The following is a 23129-nucleotide window of genomic DNA, read 5'->3' as shown; positions in this document are numbered from 1 at the left end:
TTTGCAATACTGAGAGCCCCTGTTTTTGAACTCATGCTGCAGATGCGAAGTTGGTACCTGAGGTTTAAGTGCCACATGAAGGCCAGGCAGAGGCGGACTCGTGACGCAGTGTCTGCCCTGAAACCAGCCAAGCCCTTAGCAGCTCCTGCTGTGGGGCCTTCAGCATTCCTGTTTGGAAGTTACTGTGCTTCTGGTTGCCCGTGCCCGCTCTGTTTTCTTTTCATAAAGAGGCACTTTCATGTGCCACAGAATTTCCAGACCATTAGCTGGCCGGTGCAGAGTCGCTTTTGTTCACCCAGCCCCTGTGGCACTGTGTGGAAGCTTGCTGAGGGCGGGAAATAGGAACCAGCTGTGCAGAAGAGGGGGGCCAGGCTTGCTGCGCCAAGGGCTAGTACACCCCCCGCCCCAGCCCACAGCTGTGGGGGCCCGTCTCAGATGCCGATGAGACTGAGGAGCCCACAGCTGGAAGCCTCTCCTCTGGGCTTGGGCTGTGACTTGCATCACTCGTTTTGCATGACGCGCTCTTGTTCTTTTCTTTCTGTAGTATTTTTATTATTTTTTTTTTTTTAGCACATAGATATAAAAATTCTGTGGGCAGATCATGCTGTTACGTGGAGCACACAAACAATGGCCTACTTGTCTTTCCTTGGAACAGGGTGTGTGTGTGTGTGTGTCTGTCTGTCTGTCTGTCTGTCTGCCTTCCCTCCTCCTCGGCCCTGAAGACAGGCTCCTGCTTTTGTGAGTGTTACAGACCCGTGACAGGTGCTCGGCAGGCACGTGGAGAGGTCCTCATCACGAGGCCTCCTGTTTTCAAAAAGAGCCATGAGTCAGAGCACAGGGATCCCGGCGGCTCCCAGACCTGGGGCGTGTTTGTGTGCGGAAGGGGAGCTGCTTAGTCACCCGGAGATTCTGAGTCTGAACAGTGAGAGCAGACTTTTTTATTTTATTTTATTTTTATTTATTTATTTATACAAGCGCTGGGTACAGTCAGAAGCGCGGGAGGGTGAGAGGATTCACCAGAGCCAGAGCGGGGAGCAGAGCAGGCAGAAGGACCGAAGTACACTGCTGAGGGGAGCAGCGGGCGGCAGGAGAGGTCTGCGCGCCATGTGGGACCCTCGCCCGGCGGCCGGGGATCGAACCAGTGCTGTAGAGGCTGCGGGCAGCTTCACAGCCCAGCACTCAACCTCTGCACCACCAGGGGAGGCCCTGAGGGCAGACTCTTGGCTCAGATTTGTTTGCGGCTGCCGGGACCCCCGTCCCTCGCCCAGCAGGCAGCTGGCTCGGCTTTGTCATGTGTGTGTGTGTGCGCGCGTGTGCGTGTGTATGCTCACGCGTCTGCACCCCTTGTTGGCGGACTTCTAATCTGTCTTCTTTCTCTTCTGCCCCCCCCTGCTGCCTCCCAGGTTTCTAAGGTAAATGGAGTCACTCGAATGTCATCTCTGGGTACAAGTGCAACCAGTGCCAAAAAGATGCGCGAAGTCAGACCTTCACCGTCCAAAACTGTGAAGTACACTGCAACAGTGACGAAGGGGACCGTCACATACACCAAAGCCAAGAGAGAACTGGTCAAGGAAACCAAACCCAATCACCACAAGCCCAGTTCAGCTGTCAACCACACAATCTCAGGGAAAACTGAAAGCAATGCAAAAACCCGCAAACAGGTGCTATCCCTCGGGGGGGCGTCCAAGTCCACCGGGCCCGCCGTCAATGGCCTCAAGGTCAGTGGCAGGTTGAACCCAAAGTCATGCACTAAGGAGGTGGGGGGGCGGCAGCTGAGGGAGGGGCTGCGGAATTCCAAGAGGAGACTGGAAGAGGCACACCAGGCAGAGAAGCCGCAGTCGCCCCCCAAGAAGATGAAAGGGGCGGCGGGCTCTGCCGAAGCCCCCGGCAGGAAGGCGGCGGCCCCGGCCCCGGCCCCGGCCCCAGCCCCGGCCCCGGCCCCGGTGGAGAAGGCTCCACTGAATGGACACGTGAAGAAGGAAGCGCCCGAGCGGAGCTCGGAAAGGAGCCGGCCGAAGCGGGCCACGGCCGGGAAGAGCACGCCGGGCAGACAAGCACACGGCAAGACGGACGGCGCCTCCTGTGAAAATCGTTCTACCTCGCAAACGGAGCCCTTGCACAAGCCGCACGACGCGGCGGCCAAGCCCGAGAAGGGGAGCGGCCGGGCCGGGTGGGCGGCCATGGACGAGATCCCCGTGCTGCGGCCGTCGGCCAAGGAGTTCCACGACCCGCTGGTCTACATCGAGTCGGTGCGCGCGCAGGTGGAGAAGTGCGGCATGTGCAGGGTGATCCCCCCTCCGGACTGGCGGCCCGAGTGCAAGCTCAACGACGAGATGCGCTTTGTCACGCAGATCCAGCACATCCACAAGCTGGGCCGGCGCTGGGGCCCCAACGTGCAGCGGCTGGCCTGCATCAAGAAGCACCTCAGATCTCAGGGCATCACCATGGACGAGCTCCCGCTCATAGGTGAGGCGCGCCTGGCCCCGGCGGTGCCCGCCCCTGCCCTCGGGCCTGCCGGTGGGGTGGGATGAGGGCCCCTGAGGGCCAGCGCTCCCCGCGAGTGCACCCCAGGGGCCCCGGTCACTGAGAGTCACGGACTGGAGGGCTTGTGTAGCCAGGAGTGTCTCCGTTCTTGGTGCCGGGATGTGCCCGTCGAGGTGCGGGCGCGGTGGTTTTCTCCACGGGCCTCTTTCCTCGACTTGGGCCCGGCCGCTTTCCCCGCGCGCTCGCTCCTGCTGTCTTCCTCTTATTCCTGGGATGCCCCGTGGGTCAGGATCCACCCTGGCGACCTCATTTTACCTTTATCCCTTTTTAAAAGTCCTGTCTCCCAGTGCAGTCCCGCTGGAGGTGGGGGGCTGGAGTGTCAGCAGGTGGATGTCGGGGGTGGGCACAGCTCAGCTCACAAACGCTCCTAAGAGCAGCCCGTTTCTTCCTCCTGATTGTGTCTCCATCCTCGTCCTGCCGCAGGCTTCACTGTGCTGACCAGCCGGCCCCGGTGGGCCCAGGGAACGTGGTTCAAAGTCTCCCGAGAGCAGGCACAGCCCCGGCTGGGACCCGTGGGAAGCTCGCCTCAGGGACTCCCGGCTGCTCCGGAGCCCCCGCGCCTCTTGGCCTGGGTCTCGGCCGGGGGGCCTGACCCGCTGTCAGGAGCGTGCGAGTTGTGTAGGGTGCGGGTTGCCTGTGGGAAAGCCGGGTCAGGTCACCTTTCACCCTAGACCCAAGGCCTTTGCGTCCCCCATTTTGGAGAGCGTGGTTTTTCAAAGGCAGGGAGGAGAGGAGACATTGAACCATTCCTGAAGTGTTAAGAATTGCAAGATGGAGGTTTCATTATTCTTCCCAGCAGGTGCCTGCCAGGGGTAATGCCTGAGTGAGAATAACTTAATTTGAAAGAACTCCTAGTTTGTGGGCCTCTGTTGGGGATGGCACGGGATAAACTTGACGGGACTGTGGCTGTCAGGCGAACAGGAGCATCTGGGGAATTGGGCGTGGTCATTGCCGGGTGCCATCTCCAGCTCCTGGGGGACTCGCATCAGCCCCGAGCCCTTCTGGCACGTTCTGAGTCCTCTTACTGATGGGATGGCTGCCCTCCCTCGACCAGCAGTTCAGAGCAGTGTCGCTTTAATGCCGACTGCTGGTAGCGCTGGCAGCTGAGGTGCATGTCACTGTGTGTGGATTGTCACCACGTTTGCCAGCGCCCGTGGTGGAGCATTCCTCCAGGTCAACAGGCCGCCGAGGTGTCTGGCCACAGATCTGAGTTCAGCCTCCTCAGAGGAGAAGGGACTTGCAAGTTTTGAGGCAGTTCCCCCAAGTTCCCTCAGAAGATGCTGCTGCTGCATCTGTGGACACAGAGCAGCACCCAGCCCCTTGGCAGCCGCTGTGCCACATGCTGTGGGCGAGGTCGGACTTGGGGGAGGGAGGCGCCCTTCCGCTTGGCGGCCCCCTGGCTCTGTGAATGGGCTCATGATGGCAGGTGTGTTGAGAGAACAGACTGGCAAGTCTATAAATTTTTAAGCGCCTTTGGAATGTAATGACCGACTTAGAGCAAAACGCAGAAGCATGGATGCTCGTCAGCGCTGTGGTCTGCGCCTCTGGGGCAAGGCCGGGGCCACCCGCTACAGGCCCCGAGGAATCTCTGAGCGAAGGTCAGAGGTCTGAAGGGGCTGATGACTCTCAGGATTGAAGCTCCCCGCCCCGACACAGGTCTTTCCTCACTGATGCTGCTCTGTTGTCCACAGAGCCAGCACCCCATGCCCCCTTGTAGAGAGGGGGCGTTTAGGCTGCTGGTCTTAGTGAGGGACTGTGGGGCTCCTCACCCAGCCTGCCTGAGGTTGTCCGGGCACTCATCTGCTTGTCCTGCTCTGCTGGGTCCACCCTGCTGCACTCTGATGCTGTCTGAGGCTGTGTCCAGCAGGTCCTGGGCTGCCTCTTTTTTTAATTTTTGATGCAAATATCTCCAAAATCTCAAGATCTAAACCTCTGCTTCACATTGCTCCCGTAGCATTCTAGTGCACAGGTATGTCCCTGTCACCAGTGAGCGATTGTTTGGGAAGGACTCTCCCTAGGTTGGCCGGAGGGAGGTTGTTTTCCCACGTCCCGTCTAGCTAGCCCCGGGCGGGTGTCCAGCACGTTTGAGCTGGTGTGCGTTTGTGCACAGTGATGTGACCAGGGGCTGTGGTGGAGTTGAGCCCGCGCCTCCTTCTGAGGTAAGCAGCCTGTGTGTGAGTGCGCGGGACGGAGTGAGGGCAGACAGGACTGCCTCGTCTGGATACTCCTGGAGATCGGGCAGAATCGAGGTGGTCACTGCACGTGTGAGTGTGCACGTATGTGTTCCAGAAGGGAACTGGCCTGACGCACGGTGTGTACCTCTCATGGCTTCTCCAGGTGGACACAGGGCATGGGTGCAGCCCAGCCCTGCCCCAGGGAACCCTACGCCTGCAGGGCCAGCTCTCTTGCCCCCAGCCATCCCACCTGACAGGGTAGCTCCAGTCACGCCCCAGCCCCCCCCCCCCCCCCCCCCGGGTCAGCTCGCTCTCACACACCCGTCTCCCCATTGACTAAGCTCCCTGAGGCCCAGACATGAACGTTTGCTGCTCTCACCCCAGAGCCTGGTGTGTCCCTGGCACAGAGTGGGCCCCCGAATCCCCGGCTGAACGCGGTTCTTGTTTGCTGGCCTTTCGCTGACTGCCCTCTGTGTTTCCCGCCGTCCCAGGAGGCTGTGAGCTCGACCTGGCCTGCTTTTTCCGGCTGATTAACGAGATGGGCGGCATGCAGCAAGTGACTGACCTCAAAAAATGGAACAAACTAGCAGACATGCTGCGCATCCCCAAAACTGCCCAGGACCGGCTGGCCAAGCTCCAGGAGGCCTATTGCCAGTACCTGCTCTCCTATGACTCCCTGTCCCCCGAGGAGCACCGGCGGCTGGAGAAGGAGGTGCTGATGGAGAAGGAGATCCTGGAGAAGCGGAAGGGCCCCCTGGAGGGCCACACGGAGCATGACTACAACAAGTTCCACCCCCTGCCCCGCTTCGAGCCCAAGAACGGGCTCATCAACGGCGTGGCCCACAGGAACGGCTTCCGCAGCAAGCTCAAAGAGGTGGGCCAGGCCCAGCTCAAGACGGGCCGGCGGCGACTCTTTGCTCAGGAAAAAGAAGTGGTGAGAGAGGAAGAGGAAGACAAGGGCGTCCTCAGCGACTTCCACAAGTGTATATACAAGGTAGGGCCTCCGTGCGCAGGGGGAGGGGCCGGCGCCGCCTCCGGGGATCCGACAGCGGCGGGCCTGGTCACTGCCGTGCTCCGGGGGTCCCGGGGCTCCCACACGGCTTCCTGCGAACGCTGTGTCCAGAGAGACAGCAGCAGCCTGTGCGCAGGCCGCGCACGGAGGCCGTGGGGCTTCTGACCACCTCAGGCTGGCCCTGCCTGCTCAGACCTTGGGCTCCTTTTCATTAAATAAGGGGTGCGTGTGTGCACACGTCTGTGTGTGTGTACACGTGTGTATCTGAGTGCTCTCACCATCCCTAACCCTAACCTAGCCTGAGCACCCCCTCTCTGTCTGGAGAGTGAGAGCTCCCCCTCTGGGCCAGGAGCTTCTCTCACCCGAGTGACCAGGCCCTTTGCGGGCACAGACAGTGCCTTGTCGCACCTCCTCATTGATATCCCCCACAGTTCTCCGCCCCTCTCGGCCCAGCCTTGCCAGGATTTTCTGGGGGGACCATCTCTGATAAAACTATCAACAAGGGTCTCCCCTTAACACCCTGTGAAGGTAGGCGGTGGGGAGAGCAGGTGAACTAAAGAGTGCACGGTTCTGCCAGCCCCCCCGAGCTCCAGCCTGACATGAGTTGCCCCTCCGTGACGTGGGCACGGCCCTGGGGTCTGTCCACTGGACGGTAGCCTGAGGCGCCCTGGGCTGCAGCAGACGCGGCCTCCCTGTGGCTGGTTCTAAAGCACATCCGGGAGCCCAGCCCGCACCAGCCTGCGGGAACGGCCGCTGTGACTGCTGCCAGCGGGCTGTTCAGTTGCTGGGCCTCGAGGGGTTGTCTGGTGACCCCAGGAGGACGTGTTGGTGGCGAGGGGCAGATGGTTCCTGCTGCACTGGAAAGTTGCTGGGGGGCGTCACACGCCCCACACTCCCAGCTCCCCTGCCCCATCCCTGCCGGTTAAGTCCTTGTGGGCTGCCGAGGAGAGCTGGTTCCACGGGACGCCTGGGACTTGTCCCCCAGTTCTGCCTCTTTGTGTCCACACGCGAAGTGACGAACCTGGCTGCCTCCCGTCTCGCTTATTTTTCTCCTAAGCTTTTCAGTTCCTGTGCACCTTTCTGGAAAGACGTGACACTTGCCTAGAATGGAACCCTTCCCCCACTGGGCCCAGGAGGCTCCCGGGCCTGTTAGACTCGCAGAGGTGGCGGGGCTGGGGCGCGGCGCCTGCAGCCTGTGGGCAGCTTCCTTGTGCCTCACATTTTCCATGGGGCGCCAGGAGGGCGGATGAGGCCCTGAACTGTAAACCCAGCAGCACTTCTGGGTGTTTCTTAATTGTTTCCTGCAAGCCTGCCTCCACCGAAGCCACTCCTGAAGCCCTGAAGAGCCGGCTCACGACAGGAGACCGTCCCCGCGTGGGTGGCTCTTCACTTGGGAAGGCTGTTTCCATGAGAATGAGCTGGGCTCGAGTGGAGTGTTTTTGATAACTCTGCAACGGGATATTTTTAGGTTTCGTCTTTAAGATCTAATGGAGCTTGCGGCGGAGGCCCTGGCGATGCTCAGAGGTTGGGAGTGCCTGGTTCCCGGGCCCCAAGGCACCCTGGGAGCATTTGGGGGACCTTTGGGTGCTGAATGTCCTCAAATTGCTGGCGCTCTGCCTGGGTGCAAACTGAGGTCCCGCCTAGTGGTTTTGTTTTTGTTTTTTACTGACGGGAACAGTCAGGAAGATGGAGAATTGTAAGGAAGTGGTTTTTTTTTTTACATAGAACCCTGTGTAGTCACCAGGCACGCGCCCAAGTCTCCATGCTGACTGCTTTGTCCTTCCAGTTTAAGACTGTCACTTCTTCCCTTTGTGGGGATGCTCCAGTGTCACCTGCTTGGGGAAACCTCCCCTGACCTTCAAGTCAAGGCCCCCCTTCTGCCATTCCTGGCACTTGGCGCCACCCCCACCCACCCCCAGCAGAGCTGTGTCCCTAGGAAGCATGTGAGCAGCCCTGGAAGTCGGCCTCACGTGTGGCATCCTGCAGCTGTCAGGGGTGAAGAGAGTCAGGAAAGCGTGGAGGGGGCTTCTGTGAAGCGCAACGTTCTGTTCAAACGCGTAGGGACTTGGGATTCCCACACGGACAGCGTGAACGGTTTTGTCAGCGTGAGCACATTTGTCTCAGTCACAGGAACAGGGGCGCCTGGGGTGCTCGTGCGGCGGGGGGTGGCTTCCGTGGTGAGCGTGACTGGATTCAGGCTGGGCCACATCTTGGGGTCCGCTTGTTCATCTGCCGGGTGCCCCGCACCGTGGCCCTGGGCGTCTCTCTGGCGAGGCCCCCTCACGAGCTCTAGCCTTGGGGTCTTGATGCTGTAGGTTTCTCACGGGCCACGGCCTTCCTCACGCCTCTGACGTGGCCATTCTGCCCCTTGTTCTGCGTTCCCCCTGCTCACCGTGAACGGTGCTTCTTAAACAGCGCTCCTCAGAAGTGCTCTGGCCTCAGCTGGGGTCCCCTGGCGCCCAGCTCGCCTTCCGTTTCTGCCGGGCGGTGGTCATTTTGCTCCCGGCGGCAAGATGGCGGCGGGATGGCCCTCTCCTGTGTCAGCACAAGGATCCCTCTGGGGGACTGTTTTTCTGCCTTCTCGGCTCGTATTAACTGGGGACACAAACTGGCCCACGGCCATGGGCGAGTCGTGGCCTCGCGGTCAGAAGCCAGGGATAGGGGTGGGACCACATTTGGCCTGAGCGTTGTTTCTTAAGCTTTCCTCTGCTGTTTTTTCTTTTCAGGGAAGATCTGTTTCTTTAACAACATTTTATCGAACAGCAAGAAATATCATGAACATGTGCTTCAGCAAGGAGCCTGCACCAGCTGAAATCGAGGTGGGTGAGGCCGCCCGCCTGCTCCTCCACCTGGAGACCCAGGGAAGTCTGGGAGGCAGGTGTGGGGCCCAGATGTGGGGCCCAGATGTGGGGCCCCGCACTTGGGGGACTTGAGCAGCCCACCTCCCCCTCTATGCGCCGGCGCAGGAGAAGGTCTGACTTAGGTGAAACTTGTTTGGCGGCAAAGAAAAAACAAATGAAGAGGGCGAGCTGCCTCGGCTTCTCCCTAACTTGCCCACCTGAGGCAGTGAGATGGGGAATGTGGGGTGCAGGGGGAGCTTGGGCTTCAGATCTGACCAGCCCGTCCCCCTGCTCAGCTGGCTGCTCCTCGCCGGTTCTCTGTGCGTCTGTAGAGCAAGAGAATGTCAGGAATTCATTGAAACCACAGTTGTGCTTTTGCTCCTCTGCTATTTTTTATTTAATGGGATTGGCAGGTTGCCATTTTTATGCTTCTGCCAACCCTGTGTTCTCTGAGTTCGTATGAGGTTGGAAAGACAGTGAGCACTTTCATGCCCAGGCCAATTAAAGGGGGGCTGGCGTGTGAGGTGCTCCAGGACAGAGACCGGATCTGTTTATTTACCTCCCCGGGCCAGCGCCCAGCTGGGGCCGTGTGAACTTCCAGATGCTGACGTCGGCGGCCTCCGCAGCGCCTGGTCCCCGCGGGAGGGACTGAGCTATACCTCGGGGTGGGCAGCTGCTGGCGGGGAGCGGCAGGGGGGTTGTCCTTCGCCCTCAATGGCCTGCAGACCTCGGCCCTGGTCTGGGCTGCGTTTGTGACATGAGCTGACCGCGAGGGGGTGCTGCCGTCGGGCCGGACCACACTTCCTGGGGCGGAGCTTGGCACCCCTGTGGGTCAAACCAGGACACCTGGTCACCCACCCTGTGTAGGGGCTGTGAGGCCCCCCACCGCACCCCAAGAGTGCTGTCTCTGAGCACCCCACTTCCTCGGCCCAAGCCGCGCGGCTGTGGTGGTGACTCAGCGGGAGCTTCCCCGCCTGTCATCTGCAATGGCCTGAGTCAGGGACATGTGTGGCCATGGCGGTTTATTCCGGAGCCTCATGACCTTGTGGGGGGCGCTGGCAGAAGGCAGGACCGTGGCCCAGGACTGAAAAATGGCTGCTGGAGAACAGGCCGTGGTTGTGCAACACGGGTCCTGGCGGGCGCCTCCGAAGGTGTCAGGCTTATCGATCTTCGTGGTATGAGGAAAACGTATTTGAGTTTCCTCAAGTAAATGAATTCTCTGAAACTCCAGCCTCTGTCTTAGCAGCTGCGTAAGTGAGCACGGAGGAAGTTCTGCTGAGATTCACACTGACGCAGAGAAGGGGGCCGCCCGCCCTCCCGGCTGGTGGTCAGCAACTGGAGCGGCCCCCGACCCTCCGTCTGTCAGCTGCTGTCACTCTAAGTAGATGGGGGCAGGCCTGGGCCCCTCAGACGGTTACTTCGTTCCTCAAGGCACTTATGGATGTTGGTTTCTTTGGCGCCGTGGGCATCTCACAGAGTGGTGGAGGCCCGGCGGCGGCTCAGGGGTTGTTTGCGCCCCGCTGCATGCGTGGCCCCCAGGACTTCCTTCTGTGATGTGATTGTGGCTGTGGGGCGTGCCAGCCTCGGAGGAGGTGGGGGTGCACTTCTGGGGTGAAGTGCACTGGGAGGGGGACTCTTCTGAAGGGAAGTGGATTGCACCTGCTTACCTGGGAGCAAGGCACTGCCCGTCCCTCCTTGCTAGGATTTGCTCGGCTGGGACATGTCACGGCCCCTGGTGAGCTTTTATTTTTTTAAAAAAAAAGATTTATTTATTTATGCATACAAGAGCTGGGGTACAAGCCGGAGATGCAGGGGGTGAGAGGATTCACCAGAGACAGAGTGGGGAGCAGAACAGGCAGACTGACGAAACACACTGCTGAGGGGAGCAGCGGGAGAGACAGGAGAGGTCTGCTGTGCCATGTGGGTAGCTCCCTGGCTGGGGATTGAACTCGTGCTGGGGCAGCTTTGGAGGTTGCGCCTTAACCCCTGCGCCACCAGGGAGGCCCTCTCTGGGCCGGCGTTTCCCGTGCTCTCCTGCTCCGATGCAGACAGCCTGGGTTGTATCCAGGGTGCCCATGGTCTCTGGCCCCCCAGTCAGCCAGCGTGCAGCTGGGGTGGGTATGCCCGCGTGGAAGTCAGGGTTGCTGCAAATTGCAGGTGACAAGGCGTGTGTCCGCCCTGGAGGCTGGGCCTCACAGCTGCAGACGAGGACGGGAAGTCGCAAGCATCCTTCCCGCAATTGCTTCTCTCCTCATCGCCCTGGTTTTTCATGGCGAAAGACGCCTAGCGCCAACCTCCCCCTAGTGCTCGAGCAGCCACCACGTTGGCATCAAGCACAGTCCCAGAGATTTGGAAGTGGCCCCCCGTCGCGGCCCTCGGCCTTGACTTCAGTGCCGCGAGCTGGATGCGGGCGGTGTTTGTCCTTCCGTGGCTGCTTCTCTCACTTGCCTGCTGCCAGGGTTCATCGGCGTTGGAGCAGGTGGTGCTGCTAGAACTGCTTTCCTTCGTCAGGCGGAGTGGGGCTCCGCTGTCTGGATACCCCCTCCATTCACCCACCCACCGACGGCCGCGGCCGCGTCTCCGTTCTGCTTGTAGCGAATAATACGGGTGTGCGTGTGGATGTGGACGCCTTTCGGGTCCGTGGGACTCACCCGAGGTCGTCCAGCCGCCGCCCTCCCACCGAGTGCGGTAGAGGTGGCGCGGGCACTGCCCTGTGATGGGCTCCCCCGTCCCCCGTGCTGTCCCGTGAGCCCGACCGTGGCTGTGCCCGCGCGGGGGCTGACGGGCCGTGTCCTCTCCCCGCAGCAAGAGTACTGGCGGCTCGTGGAGGAGAAGGACTGCCACGTGGCCGTGCACTGCGGCAAGGTGGACACCAACACCCACGGCAGCGGCTTCCCCGTGGGAAAATCAGAACCATTTTCAAGGTAACCCTGGCGTCTCCCGGGGGTGTTCTGGGGGCTGGACCCCCCGCAGCGGTCCCTGACGTCCTGTGCTTCCCTCTGCAGGCATGGATGGAACCTCACTGTCCTCCCCAATAACACAGGGTCCATCCTGCGTCACCTCGGTGCTGTGCCTGGTAAGCGGAAGCGGCAGCTGCTGCAGCCTGGGCCCTACAGCGCCCCCCCTGCTTGCGCCCCCACCCTCAGGGGGCATTGCCTGGCAGCATGGCCAGGAAGGGGCGGGGGATTTCTGTAGCTGAGTCAGGGCACAGGTGGCCAGGTGAGCCGGTCACACGGCCCGGGAGCTGGGCAGACAGACCCTTCTCTTCAGGGCCTGCGTTAAACTCTCAAGTTGGCATTTTCAAGCCAACGTCCCGATTCCTTAAAGCCATGCGGGCTTGTTGAGTGTCTTGGGGTGCAATCCATGAAGGTGGGCCCCCTGGGCGATGAGGTGGCCGTGGTCACCGCGGGCGTGTTCTTGAGGACCTCCTGCCCAGTGCAGATTTTAGGGTGTCCACCTCCTGGCCTCGGTGTAGCGAGCAGGGCGGGGTCCGCCTCTCATGGGGGTTTGCCTGTTTTCGAACCCATGTCCTTGGGGACGAGGGGGCCACTTCTCGCCGGGGCTGCTCTGAGGCGCGCTGGACCCCCTTCACGTGGCCGCGTCTCCCTCCCCGTTCTAGGAGTGACTATCCCCTGGCTGAATATCGGCATGGTCTTTTCTACCTCATGCTGGTCTCGAGACCAAAACCACCTTCCCTACATCGACTACTTACACACTGGTGCTGACTGCATTTGGTGAGTACCGCGGGCCGGGGCCTCGCCGGGGAGGGCCGGCGCCCTCGGCCGGGGTGTCTGCGGTGCTGGGGGGCATTTGGATTTGCTGTGACGAGAGCATTCCGTGTGCGTGTTGGCATTTGAGCTCCTTTTGTGAATTGCTTATTTATATTTTTCTTCCCAGGGCGTCACGTGTTAGTTTCTGAGCGTCAGGGGTCTGAGGTTAGGGATTGGAAACAGTAAGGGCGCCCCAGAAGCCACCAGTGGCCGTGGCCCTGTCGCCGGCTCCCCCCCAAGCCAGCCCCAGCCTGCCTCCCCGGAGGAGGCGCTCGGTGTGCGCAGGGGCTCGGAGCACAGGGCCCCCAGGAGGCCGGGCTCCCCCAGGAGGAGCTCCCCAGGAGTCAGGCCCCTTGGTGCTCCGCTTGCCTGTGCGGGGTGGCCTCCGCCTCCACCCAGGACCCACGGCTCAGCCCACCAGTCCCACCTCAGGCTGGGCGCCTCGGAGCCTTTATTTACAGCAGCAGGGGGGCAATTTCTGCCGATAGCCAGGCCCTGCCCACACTGCCTGTGCCCGCGGGGCGCCAGGGCATTCTCCACGAAGTGAACAGCCTGAGAGCCGGCGTGCTCCTCCGAGGGGCCTGTATCCGCAGCAGCCACCTTCCTCGGGGGCGCCCTGGGCCCTTGGGCCGTGGTGCAATGCGTGTTGGTTGGTGTGGCGGCTGATGGGGGGCCACGCGGGGCGAAAGGTGGTCTTCGGCCCCCTGTGGTTGGCGCTCAGTGGGGAGTCTGAGCAGTCCCTGGAGAGGGGGGCTGAGCGCGGCCCTGGGCTTGGGGCAGGGTCTGTGCCAACCTCGCAGCCGGGCGCGGGGGAGCAGGCTTCCCTCGGGCACCCTCCGCTCCGCCCCCGAAGGGAAGCTGCGGGCCTGGCTTGGGAGTCAGGGGCCCGTGCCCAAAGGGCCTTAGTTTCCTGTGGAGTGGTGTGACGGGACCCACCCCCACCAGGGGCTGCGGTCGGCCCGAGGCCTGGGCAGTTGTTTTCGAGGCTTGACCACTGCGTGAGCGGTGAGCGGCCTCGGGACCCCGCGGGCTTGGGTGGCAGGAAAGGAGAGGCTGACGGGATGGGATGGGACCGTTTTATGTTGTGTGGTTTAAGGTGTGATTTATGGTAGCCATTCTGGAATTAGGTCCCACATCAGGAACAGAACACGCGGTCATGGAAATGCCTTCGCATGTCACAGCAACAACAACAATCAGGAGCTGACGCTGTGGTGGTTGGCGCTGCGGTCACTTAGCAACCGAGACCAGGCAGGGCCTGGCCCCTTGAGCGCCTCCTGCTGCGCTCCCTGGAGGCGTGGGCGTGGCGGACGGAGGGGGCCGCGGGAATCTGGTGTGACTGTGACGTGACTGTGACGTGCTCCGGGTCCTGCCCCCGCTGTTGACTTTCCCCGGTGGCCCACGGCTGTGTTTCCGTGGCGCTGCTGAAGTCCTGTCAGACCACTCGGTATGGAGGACAGACACTGCTCTGCTGTCACCTTGCCCCCTTTGTAGGTGTCACCCTGCAGCAGGCTGGCGTCCCGTGCCACCACCCCCACCCTCGCCCCGAACTCTGGCGAGGAGGCCAGGCCTCCAGCTGCAGGGCTTCGTGTGTGTAGTGACCGGTGGGTGCTCTTGCGCCCCCGGCCATGAGTCCCACCCTCCGTTGCAGTGAGTTCCAGAGCCTCTGGTCCCGAAGTCCCGCCCCACCCAGCCTTTCCTCCACACCTCCCGGGCCGGCTCCTCGGCTCCAGCTGGAGGGCCCCGAGCTGCCTGGGGTCCTCTCCCACCGCGTCCTCGGCCCAGCCCCGTCTTGTCAGCTGCTGCGTCCCGGGCCGGGTGGCTCTGTGTCTCGCCAGCTGCGCCCGGCCCGGGGCTGTTGGGCCCCGGTGCACACAGGACTCGGGGACAGCCCCATGAGCTGTGGGCGCCCCTCCCAGTGCAGTTTCACCGCAGCCCGAGCCATGGCCGAGAAGCAGCGTCCTTCCCTGATTTGCTCTGCATTTGCAACACTTCAGGGGTGCAACACTTCGGGCCCGCAGCTGGGTGTGGGACCAGGGAGGCAGCACTGGGCCAGGGCTTCAAGAGGTCCCCCAGGCAGAGAGGGCCAGGGACATGCGCGGTGCAGACACAGACTCTCCCTGCAGCACCTCCTGCAGGAAAGCGTCGAGTGCCAGCCCAGCGCGAAGACGCAGCTTTGGCGTGCTCCCGAGGGCCTAACTGAGTGCAGATGTGTCTGGATCTGATTTATAGGGGGTGCTAACATCTGGTTTTGGTTTGAAGGCTTTTGGCTCACGTATAGGTCAGAGCGACAGAGGGATGAGCGCTCGCCCGCTGGCGGGGCTTGCGGCGGCTGCCGTGGGTCCAGGCCGGCCCCTCCCGCCCCACGGCGCGTCGGGGAGCGGCTGGAATCGCTGTGCTCGCGCCTGAGGCCTCTCCAGGCTGCCCTTTCCCCGGAGGGAGGTGGGGTGGCGGCCCGGCGCGTGCCTCCTGGCAGACAGTGCCGTCAAGTGTCCGCTTCTGCCCTGTCTCCCGCTCTCCCAGGTATTGCATTCCTGCTGAGGAGGAGAATAAGCTGGAGGATGTGGTCCACACTCTGCTGCAGGCCAACGGGACCCCGGGGCTGCAGATGCTGGAGAGCAACGTGATGGTACGACCCCCCCAACCTGGACGGCAAAACCCCCTGGGGCCTCTGGAGTTGGGGAGATTGGGGGGCTCAGGAATCATGACCCATCATAGTCCATGCCGAGAGGCAGCGAGGACCGTGTGACATAAACCCCCACGGGAGCCTCCAAACCACAATGTCCTATTTATAAAGCCCAAGCAAAGGCAGGGTACGCCTCAGGCCCCACAGGATATTGGGGCTCCCATGAGGTTTCCAATCAGTTTCCAGACCCTTTTGCTTTGTAAGTGGAGTCGTGGGACCCCAGGTTTGAATTGGTGACTGGGGACTCCTTGAGCTGCTCCCACACCTGCACCCCGGGACAGCGGGTCAGGAGGCTGATGTTGGGGGAGTGAAGCCACTTGGCTTCTCTCCCCAGTTTCGGAAAGTCACGGGGCTGCTGCGCTCCTGGGCGCCTTAGGCTGTAACTGTGCTCCGAGGCCGTGCCCAGGCTGTGCCCGCTGCTGGGTCTCCCGCTCTGCTGGCCCCTTGGTCCGGCTCGGAGAGGCTGAGCGCCAGCCCGCCCGGCTGCTGGCCGAAGGCGCCACCTGCTCCCTGTGGCTCTGCCTGGCTCTGGAGACAGCCCAGCAGCCCAGGGGCCACCCTCCTGCCGGGGCCCGGCCACTGTGGCCGGTTTAGCTCTGCCTCCACGTCGTTTTAGGAGCTGTGTATCTTTATTTCCCAAAGGAGAAACAAACCCTTTAATGTAAAACAGAATCTCCTCGGGAGCCCGCCCCCCGTGTCCCGACAGCCCACCTTCCCTGCCCGGGCGGGGCGGGACCCTGCGCCTGAGCCGCCCGTCTCCCCAGATCTCCCCGGAGGTGCTGTGCAAGGAGGGGATCAAGGTGCACAGGACCGTGCAGCAGAGCGGCCAGTTCGTCGTCTGCTTCCCGGGCTCGTTCGTGTCCAAAGTGTGCTGCGGCTACAGCGTGTCCGAGACCGTGCACTTTGCCACCACCCAGTGGACGAGCATGGGCTTCGAGACGGCCAAGGTAAGGGGGGGCCTCGCCGCTGGCGCGGGAACGCACACGGTCCGGGTGGCCCCGGAAACCTGTCAGGGGCCGCCAAGAACGTTCTCGAGGAAAGGGGCTTGTCAGGGCTGGTTTGTGGCATAAAACTTGGATCCATCGTCGTGCTGTGAGGACTTCACTGAAGACGCTTGAGATAAATCCTCAAAATGGTTAGGAAATCGCTACCCTCATTCGAGGGGGGGCGCCTGCCTTGGGGCTGTCGACCCGGAGCCAGGCCTGGTCCTGGTGCCTTCTCACAGGCAGGCCAGATGGTAGGATTTTCAGTTGCTTTGAATCCAGCAATTCAGAATTTTAAAATTCCGTCGGCCTCTTGCAGGAGATGAAGCGTCGCCATATAGCCAAGCCGTTCTCCATGGAGAAGTTACTCTACCAGATTGCACAAGCAGAGGCGAAAAAAGAAAACGGTCCTACCCTCAGTACCATCTCGGCCCTTCTGGATGAGCTCAGGTAACCCGGAGTCTGGGGGCAGCAGCCCCGGGGCCGAGCTGGGCTCTGCGGGGTGGGGCGGCCTGCATCGGCCACAGCGCAGCGGCCCTGCCTGCGGCCCTCACCTGCCGTCATCCTGCCGCCGCGCAGGCGCTTCTGAGATGAAGCAGAAACCGAGTGTGGTGCTGGCCTTCCCGCGTGGCCCTCTCCTGTCTCCCGGCCGCGTGGCCTCATGGCCTCTCTCCCGGCCGAGGGGAAACCCGGGACGTGCCGAGGGACAGCCCTCTCCCTCCAAGGTGGCCTTGGAGGCCGGGGGTTGTCCGGCCTTCTGACAACAGCCCAGCCCCTGGCTGGGGACCTGCTCAAGGTTGCTGAGCTGTGTAGGCCTCTGCCCCTCCCCTGGGGAGGACCCTCTCACCGCCGGCGCTTTGTTGTGTCTGCGCAGGGACACGGAGCTGCGGCAGCGGAGGCAGCTGTTCGAGGCCGGCCTCCACTCCTCTGCCCGCTACGGCAGCCACGACAGCACCGGCGCTGTGGCAGATGGGAAGAAAAAGCCTCGAAAGTGGCTGCAGTTGGAGACCTCGGAGCGGAGGTGTCAGATCTGCCAGCACTTGTGCTACCTGTCCATGGTGAGCTGCCTGGGGACCCCAGGGCCTCCCGTACCCCACAGCACACCCGGCCACCCCACGCCAGGACACCTGTCCGCAGTCCCAGCAGACCTCACAGCCAGACCTGGTCAGCAGCACCAGGCTCCACGGAGAATGGGGGTGCGGGGTGGGCTCCCCGGGTCGGGGGGACACGGGGCATCTCTGTCCTGGATGCGGCCCTCGCTCCTGCTCCCGCCAGTTAACGTGGCCCGGCTCGCTGTCGCGAGGGCTCTGAAGCCTGTCTTCGGTGGCAGGCGTCTCTCTCCAGGATTCTCGTGTCTCCCGCCTCCCGTCGCGGCTGCAGCTTCCTCTCAGGCCTTTGGCAGAGGGCTCTGCTCTCTGGCCTCCCTGAGCCAGCGCACCTTCCCCCTCCAGCCGCGGGCCTGGCCCTTGGGCCTCTGGTGCCGGCTCGCCTCCCGCCTGTGCAGGTTCTTCCTCCAGATAGACGCGTAGATAGTGAGGGCCCCCGGCCCCCCGCAGCAGCGAGTGCCTCTCAGCTCCGGCCTCGCGCCTGCAGGCCGTGTCCTGACGCTGCCTTGTCCTGGGTCTCTGGGGCCAGCCCCGCCGGCCTGCCGCTCCTAGCTGAGTCAGGTACTCTCTAGAACTCTCTAGATCAACTGAGAAGGGGGTGGGGGGGCCACTGTGCTAGCTGGGGGCTCGGACACGCTGCCTCCCCGCGTGGAGGCCGAGGCTGGCTGGCCTGAGGCCCTCTCCTTGGCTTGCAAGTGGCTGCTGCTCCGTCCCTCGCTCCTGGGAGAACCCCAGTCCGGCAAGACGGCCGCATGCCGCCTTGCCGAGGCCCAGCCCGCAGCCGTGCAGCGAGCGCCCGGGGGTCAGGAACGGCCGCGTGAACGGCGGGGCAGCGGCGCAGGCTATGGTGGCCACTTGTCCCGTGGCGCACGCTCTCTTCTCGAGCCTCTTTTCTAGGTATTTTTTGAAAACGGAATTGAGAACCATGTTGTCGTGTCTTGGTTTAATATCCGCAGCAGCATCGGACAGATGTTTTGTAAACATCACTCCTAAAAGCTGCTTCGCTCCCCCCTCCCCACCCCGCCGGGAGGGCGCAGTTCCCATGGGAAGAGGCGGTCGGTCGCATGGGACTCCGCGAGGCTCTGGCAGCGCTGAGCTCGGGGCCGTGTGGGCCTTGGGCCGTCCCTGCGCGCCCGGGGAGTTGTCACCTCTGGCCAGGCATCTCTTCCCGGCCGCAGGGCTCGTCTTCAGAGAAAGCATCCTTGGGAGAAATTCGTTGGGAGAAATCAAGGTTCTGTTTATCTTGGCAGCTTTCCTTACTCGGATCACTTCATAAGTTTGTGCATTTTTATTTGCTTACCATGGCTCCTATTTTGGTCCGTTTCTGTCCTGGGCCCCAAGTGTCATTCAAGGCTGATGTGGTTGTGCCAGGAAGTGTCTCTTCTTCATTCCTGCTGCTGCTCTCTCAGCTGTGCTTGGGAGCCGTGGCGGCAGGAAGACGGGCCTCGCCCCAGGCCTTTCTGGAACAGTCCTGTGAGCCGCTCGCGTCTTGCGTGTGAGGACAGCATTGTCCCTTCTCTGTGCACAGCACGAAGACGGGGCTGGAAGTCAGCACGAGGGTTGGGAACACACACACAAACACCGCGGCCTGAGCTGCAGCCCCTCCCCACGCGCGTCTGTCCACACGGCCTGCCGGTGCCCCACCTGGCCTCGGGCAGATCTGAGCTTCCGCCCGGAGGTGGCACGTCGGGGCGTTCGGAAGAGGTGCTGGGTCACTCCGTGTGCGCAGCCGGGCTGACTGCAGGCGGAGTGACAGGCCCGGGGCCGTCCTTGGACAGGTCTCCTGAGCCCGTTTCTCGCCTGTCACGGGGAGGCATGCAATGGGCAGAGGGGACGCCGGCCACCCTATGGGGGCGCCTCATGTCAGCCATTAGAGCTCCGCTGAGGACTGTGCCTGGCGACCGCGTCAGGCTTGCCGTCACCTGGCAGTGCTTTGGGTCACACGTGCCCCTTAGCCTGGCGCTGCGTATTGGGGTGCCATCCCTCCAGGGCCGCCTCTCCCAGCGTGTCCGCCGCACCCCGGCTCAGGCGTGTCTCCCTCGCAGGTCGTGCAGGAGAACGAGAACGTCGTGTTCTGCCTGGAGTGCGCGCTGCGCCACGTGGAGAAGCAGAAGTCCTGCCGGGGGCTGAAGCTGATGTACCGCTACGACGAGGTCAGTGCACGCCCGCGGCGGCTGCCCCAGGTCCGAGCGTGGGCCTGACATGGTGGCCAGCCTGGGCCTGCTGGGTGGAAGGCGCGGCTTCTCCTTGTTTGCTCTGAAGTGGGGAGACAGGGGCAGGCACCGAGAAGGCTCCAGAGACTTCTTGCTGTTAGAAGCTTTGCTTCCTGCTTTTTGACGGCGACTAGAGCTCCGTGCCGGCTCCCCTCCTTGCGCTGGTGCGGACTGGCCGGGGCGGGCGCAGGGAAGCGGTGGGCAGAGCCAGGCCGCTGGAGCAGAGCATCCTGGGGGACCAGCCGGGGTCAGGCTGCAGGGGCCGCCCCTGCCTGCGTGGGAGCTCTGCCCCAGCCCTGGGAAGAGCCCCTCAGGGTGCCGAGGGGCCATCCCTGTGCCAGTCCCGGCGCCTTGCCTGGAAAGGACAGTGCTCAGGGCCCCAAGTTCACGAGGCCTGTCCTCAGCAGCCTCCTTTTGGCTCGTCACTGCTCCTGGGTGGGCCTGGGAGCCAGGAACAGGGCCAGTGGCCACTGTGTGTGGGTCCCCCTCCCCAGCACATCCACACCGCGCCCCAGTGAGTGGCTGGGGTTTGGATCCTGCAGTGTGCTGGGGGCTCGGGAACTGCCAGGCGCAGCAGCTTTCTTGGCCTCACCCTCTGCCAGTAGGACCCTCCCGGGTGGTCACACCAACGGTGTCTCCAGACGCGGGCACTGTCCCGCGCTGCACAGCGCCCCGGGCCCCTGGAAGCCAGGCCCACCAGTGCCACCCGAGCCCGCCAGCATCTTGGTCGGCATCCGGGGCTCAGCTGACGACGGGTTAACTTCAGGATCCAGTTGGCGGTACCCAGAGTGCCGCGTTGTCTGGCCCAGCTACTTGAGGTCAAGGGGATGCGCTGCTGTCTCTGGCCAGGCCCAGGTCTGACCAGCAGGGTCCTCCCTCGCCACTGGGTCTGGACTGTGGGGGGTGCGGCGTGCTGAGTGGCTGCTTTGAGGGCCTCAGAACCCAGTCTCTGGTCTTTGGGGGTCTCAGAGAAGACAGAGTTTAGGTCCCAGAGGCAGGGCCAGGGGTCGCCCTACTGCAGACGGGACCTGAGCCCTGGCCTCACGCACCACACACTTGCCTTTGGGCTTCACTCCATCGGGCTGGCGAGCCTGCTCTCGTGAGGAGAGCTCAGGGTGTCCCTTCCTCTCACATACGTCTGCCCCCCTGGGCCCCAGGGCGAGCGGCTGCAGCCTGGTGCTTGCCTAGAGGACAGGCCTTCCAGCTTTTATCTCCATAGGCACTTGTTACCTCACCTCAAGCTTGTTACCTCACCTCAAGCGTCAGCGCAGCGCTGCCTCGGGCTGTGTGTGTGGAACGGGAGCCTCTCACCTTCCTGCAGATGCTTTGGCCCCACCTTGCAAATCCCCCAGGTCCAACCAGCTCTTAACATTTCTGTGCCCCAGTTCCTGTTCCTCGGGGAGCCCCTCCTCGCTCCCCAAGCCTTTTCTGAGCCCGCCGGCTGGTCCCACAGATCCCGTGGCCAGGGCGCCGCCTGGCTGCTGGTCTCCAGAGGCACGTGACTCCGTCTCGAGTCAGCCTTTTTGACGGCATGCCTCGCGGGGAGCCTTCCCACCCCCCAGTTTGTTCCGTGTTAGCCGGCAGCTCCCTGGAACACAGGCTGTAGGGGCAGGACGGACACAGGGCAGGTTTTCTGATCCAGCAGACGGGGTAAGGAGGAGTCCTGGAGCCCTCAGTGGCTTTTGCAGGCTTTTATTGGGGTTCACCGGGCACACAGCAGGCAGGGAGCGCCCCTGGCTGACCTCCCAGCCCCCAGCAAGTCTTCACTCTGGGCTCTCCGGCCTTCTCTCACGTTCTCTCTGCCCTTCTCATGGCTCTGCTTCTCTCTCAGCTTCTCTGCTTCTGCTGATGCCCCGTGACACCGCCCTGAGAAGCCCAGTCTCAGCCCAGGTGAATCCCACGTACACACGCCCACCCCCTACTCCAGGTGCCCGCCATCAGGCATGCATTCAGGACCGCAAGGATCCAGCATCTCTCCTGATGGCGGGAGGGCAGAAAAGCCTGATACTTTTACCTCACCCTACACAGGCCTTGCCCCTCAGGGCGCGTTCACCTCTGACTTAACTGGGGCCGTCTTGGGATCCCTTCTCGGCGGCTGTGTGGGGCCCGTCGCCCTCTGGTGGTCCCACTGCTGCTCCCACCAGCAGGGCCCCCCCCCCCCCCCCCCCCAGCGCAGGCTCCCGGGCTGCGTGGCTGCTGTGGCCACCTTCCCCCCAACACACACACACACACACACACACACACACACACACACACACACACACACACACACACACACACACACACACACACACACACACACACACACACACACACACACACACACACACACACACACACACACACACACACACACACACACACACACACACACACACACACACACACACACACACCCACCCACCCACCCACCCACCCCCCGGGCCAATCCAAGGCTGCGGGGCCCTTGGTGGGTGACGGCATCCGCATCTCCGGACAGGTGGTCGTGCGTATGGGGCAGGCTGTGGGCAGACTCCACGCGCCTCTGGCTAAATGACAAGGTTGGAAAGCTGGAAATAGACCTCAGCGCATCTTCTTTGTTTTTCAAGAGCACGTAGAGCAAGGCAATAACCGCCTTGCCCGCCTGCTGCTTTGCCTTAATAGCAAACGTCAGAGCATGGTTAAAAATAAGCCCGGGGTGAGTAAGAGGCTGGTGGCAGCGCGCAGGGCTCGGTGCTCTGTGAAACCCGGTTTGCTGCCCGCCCGCCCGGGCCCTCGTGCTGCGGCCAGACCCTGGGAGAACCGCGAGGAAGGGCTGTGGGCCTGCAGCTTAGTCATCGCTGTTGATAAGGGAGAGAGAGGTATTTAGAAGCCGGCTTTGCCAGTATCCGCATTTATTTTAGTAAATGGAAATCTGCCTATCAGTTTCCTCTCGAGTTGTGCATTTTTTTTTCCTTATTAGGGGGATTTCTGGCCCTGAGGGGATTTCAGAAATGGCCCCAGACCACCGAGCACACTCGCTGTCCTCAGTTGCTCCCGGCAGACGGGCCTCCCCGGTCTCCCCCACCGGCCCTTGTGGCTGCCTTGTGTGGTGGGGCCTCGGCACGAGTACCTGGGTTTCACGCACACCTGCTGCTCCTGCCAGCACGTCGGCCCATCGCAAGTGCTCTAGGTGATCAGATTGGCTTTTCTTTCAAATATACAATCCTGTCCCTTTTTTTTCCCTGCTTCTGTTTGCCGTTTCTCCTTCGCGGGGGAAAAGGAGGGCGTCACTGCAATGTGCAAGGCCGGGTGAAGGAGCCCTGGGGTCAGGGCAGCCAGACACCAGCAGCTTCAGGCGCTGCCACCATCCTGGCGGCAAGCAGAGCGAACTTGCGTCCCCCTCCTCGCTGCCAGGGGCCTGGGGTGGGAGCCGCTCACCTCGCCAAGCTCCAGTTCAGGATGAACTGAAGCTCCAGTGCGGGCCTGTGGTTGAGGCGGCCTGCAGGGCAGCTGGGGGGCGGGAGGGGCTGCAAAGGCGTGGGCTGGCTGCACAGGGGGCGCCGCTGCGGGTGTGTGGTGACACGGAGGCTGGATCTCCCGGCCTTAACTTAGAGGAGTCTTTTCAGACCTTAGAGCCACGGTAGTAGGCTGCCTGGATTTTTGGAGGAGATGAGGTTGGGAGGCGGCCAGCAACAGGGTGGGGGGCTCTTGGTGCAGCCCCCACACAGGGCTGGCGAGCGCCGGCCCGAGGTGAGAAGTGGCGGGGTTTACTCCTAGAAGGAAAGTGTCTCAAGTCCCCGCGACGTATCGTTCCAACCTGGGCGGCCGCGGCCGTAGCAGCAG

The 23129-nt window shown here is 62.5% G+C and overlaps 1 protein-coding gene across 2 annotated transcripts in view; it reads left to right on the top strand.

Annotated features, from left to right (window-relative positions):
- JARID2 (jumonji and AT-rich interaction domain containing 2) overlaps positions 1-23129 on the top strand; it is a gene marked incomplete at its 5' end in the record, with an annotated part of 257205 nt that overhangs the window by 233732 nt on the left and 344 nt on the right. For both annotated transcript variants that reach the window (XM_084257154.1, XM_084257153.1), the window contains 11 exons: positions 1404-2466; positions 5210-5712; positions 8457-8549; positions 11376-11494; positions 11576-11646; positions 12190-12304; positions 14861-14966; positions 15788-15970; positions 16326-16456; positions 16881-17064; positions 19158-19265. In XM_084257154.1, the coding sequence (XP_084113280.1) occupies positions 1404-2466; positions 5210-5712; positions 8457-8549; positions 11376-11494; positions 11576-11646; positions 12190-12304; positions 14861-14966; positions 15788-15970; positions 16326-16456; positions 16881-17064; positions 19158-19265 (2676 nt within the window). The remainder of the gene's footprint in view (positions 1-1403; positions 2467-5209; positions 5713-8456; positions 8550-11375; positions 11495-11575; positions 11647-12189; positions 12305-14860; positions 14967-15787; positions 15971-16325; positions 16457-16880; positions 17065-19157; positions 19266-23129) is intronic.

This window comes from Talpa europaea (genome assembly GCF_964194135.1).
Source record: "Talpa europaea genome assembly, chromosome: 2".
NCBI lineage: Eukaryota > Metazoa > Chordata > Mammalia > Eulipotyphla > Talpidae > Talpa > Talpa europaea.
The sequence above is the reverse complement of the archived record's forward strand: the minus strand, read 5'-3'. Positions and strand labels throughout refer to the sequence as shown.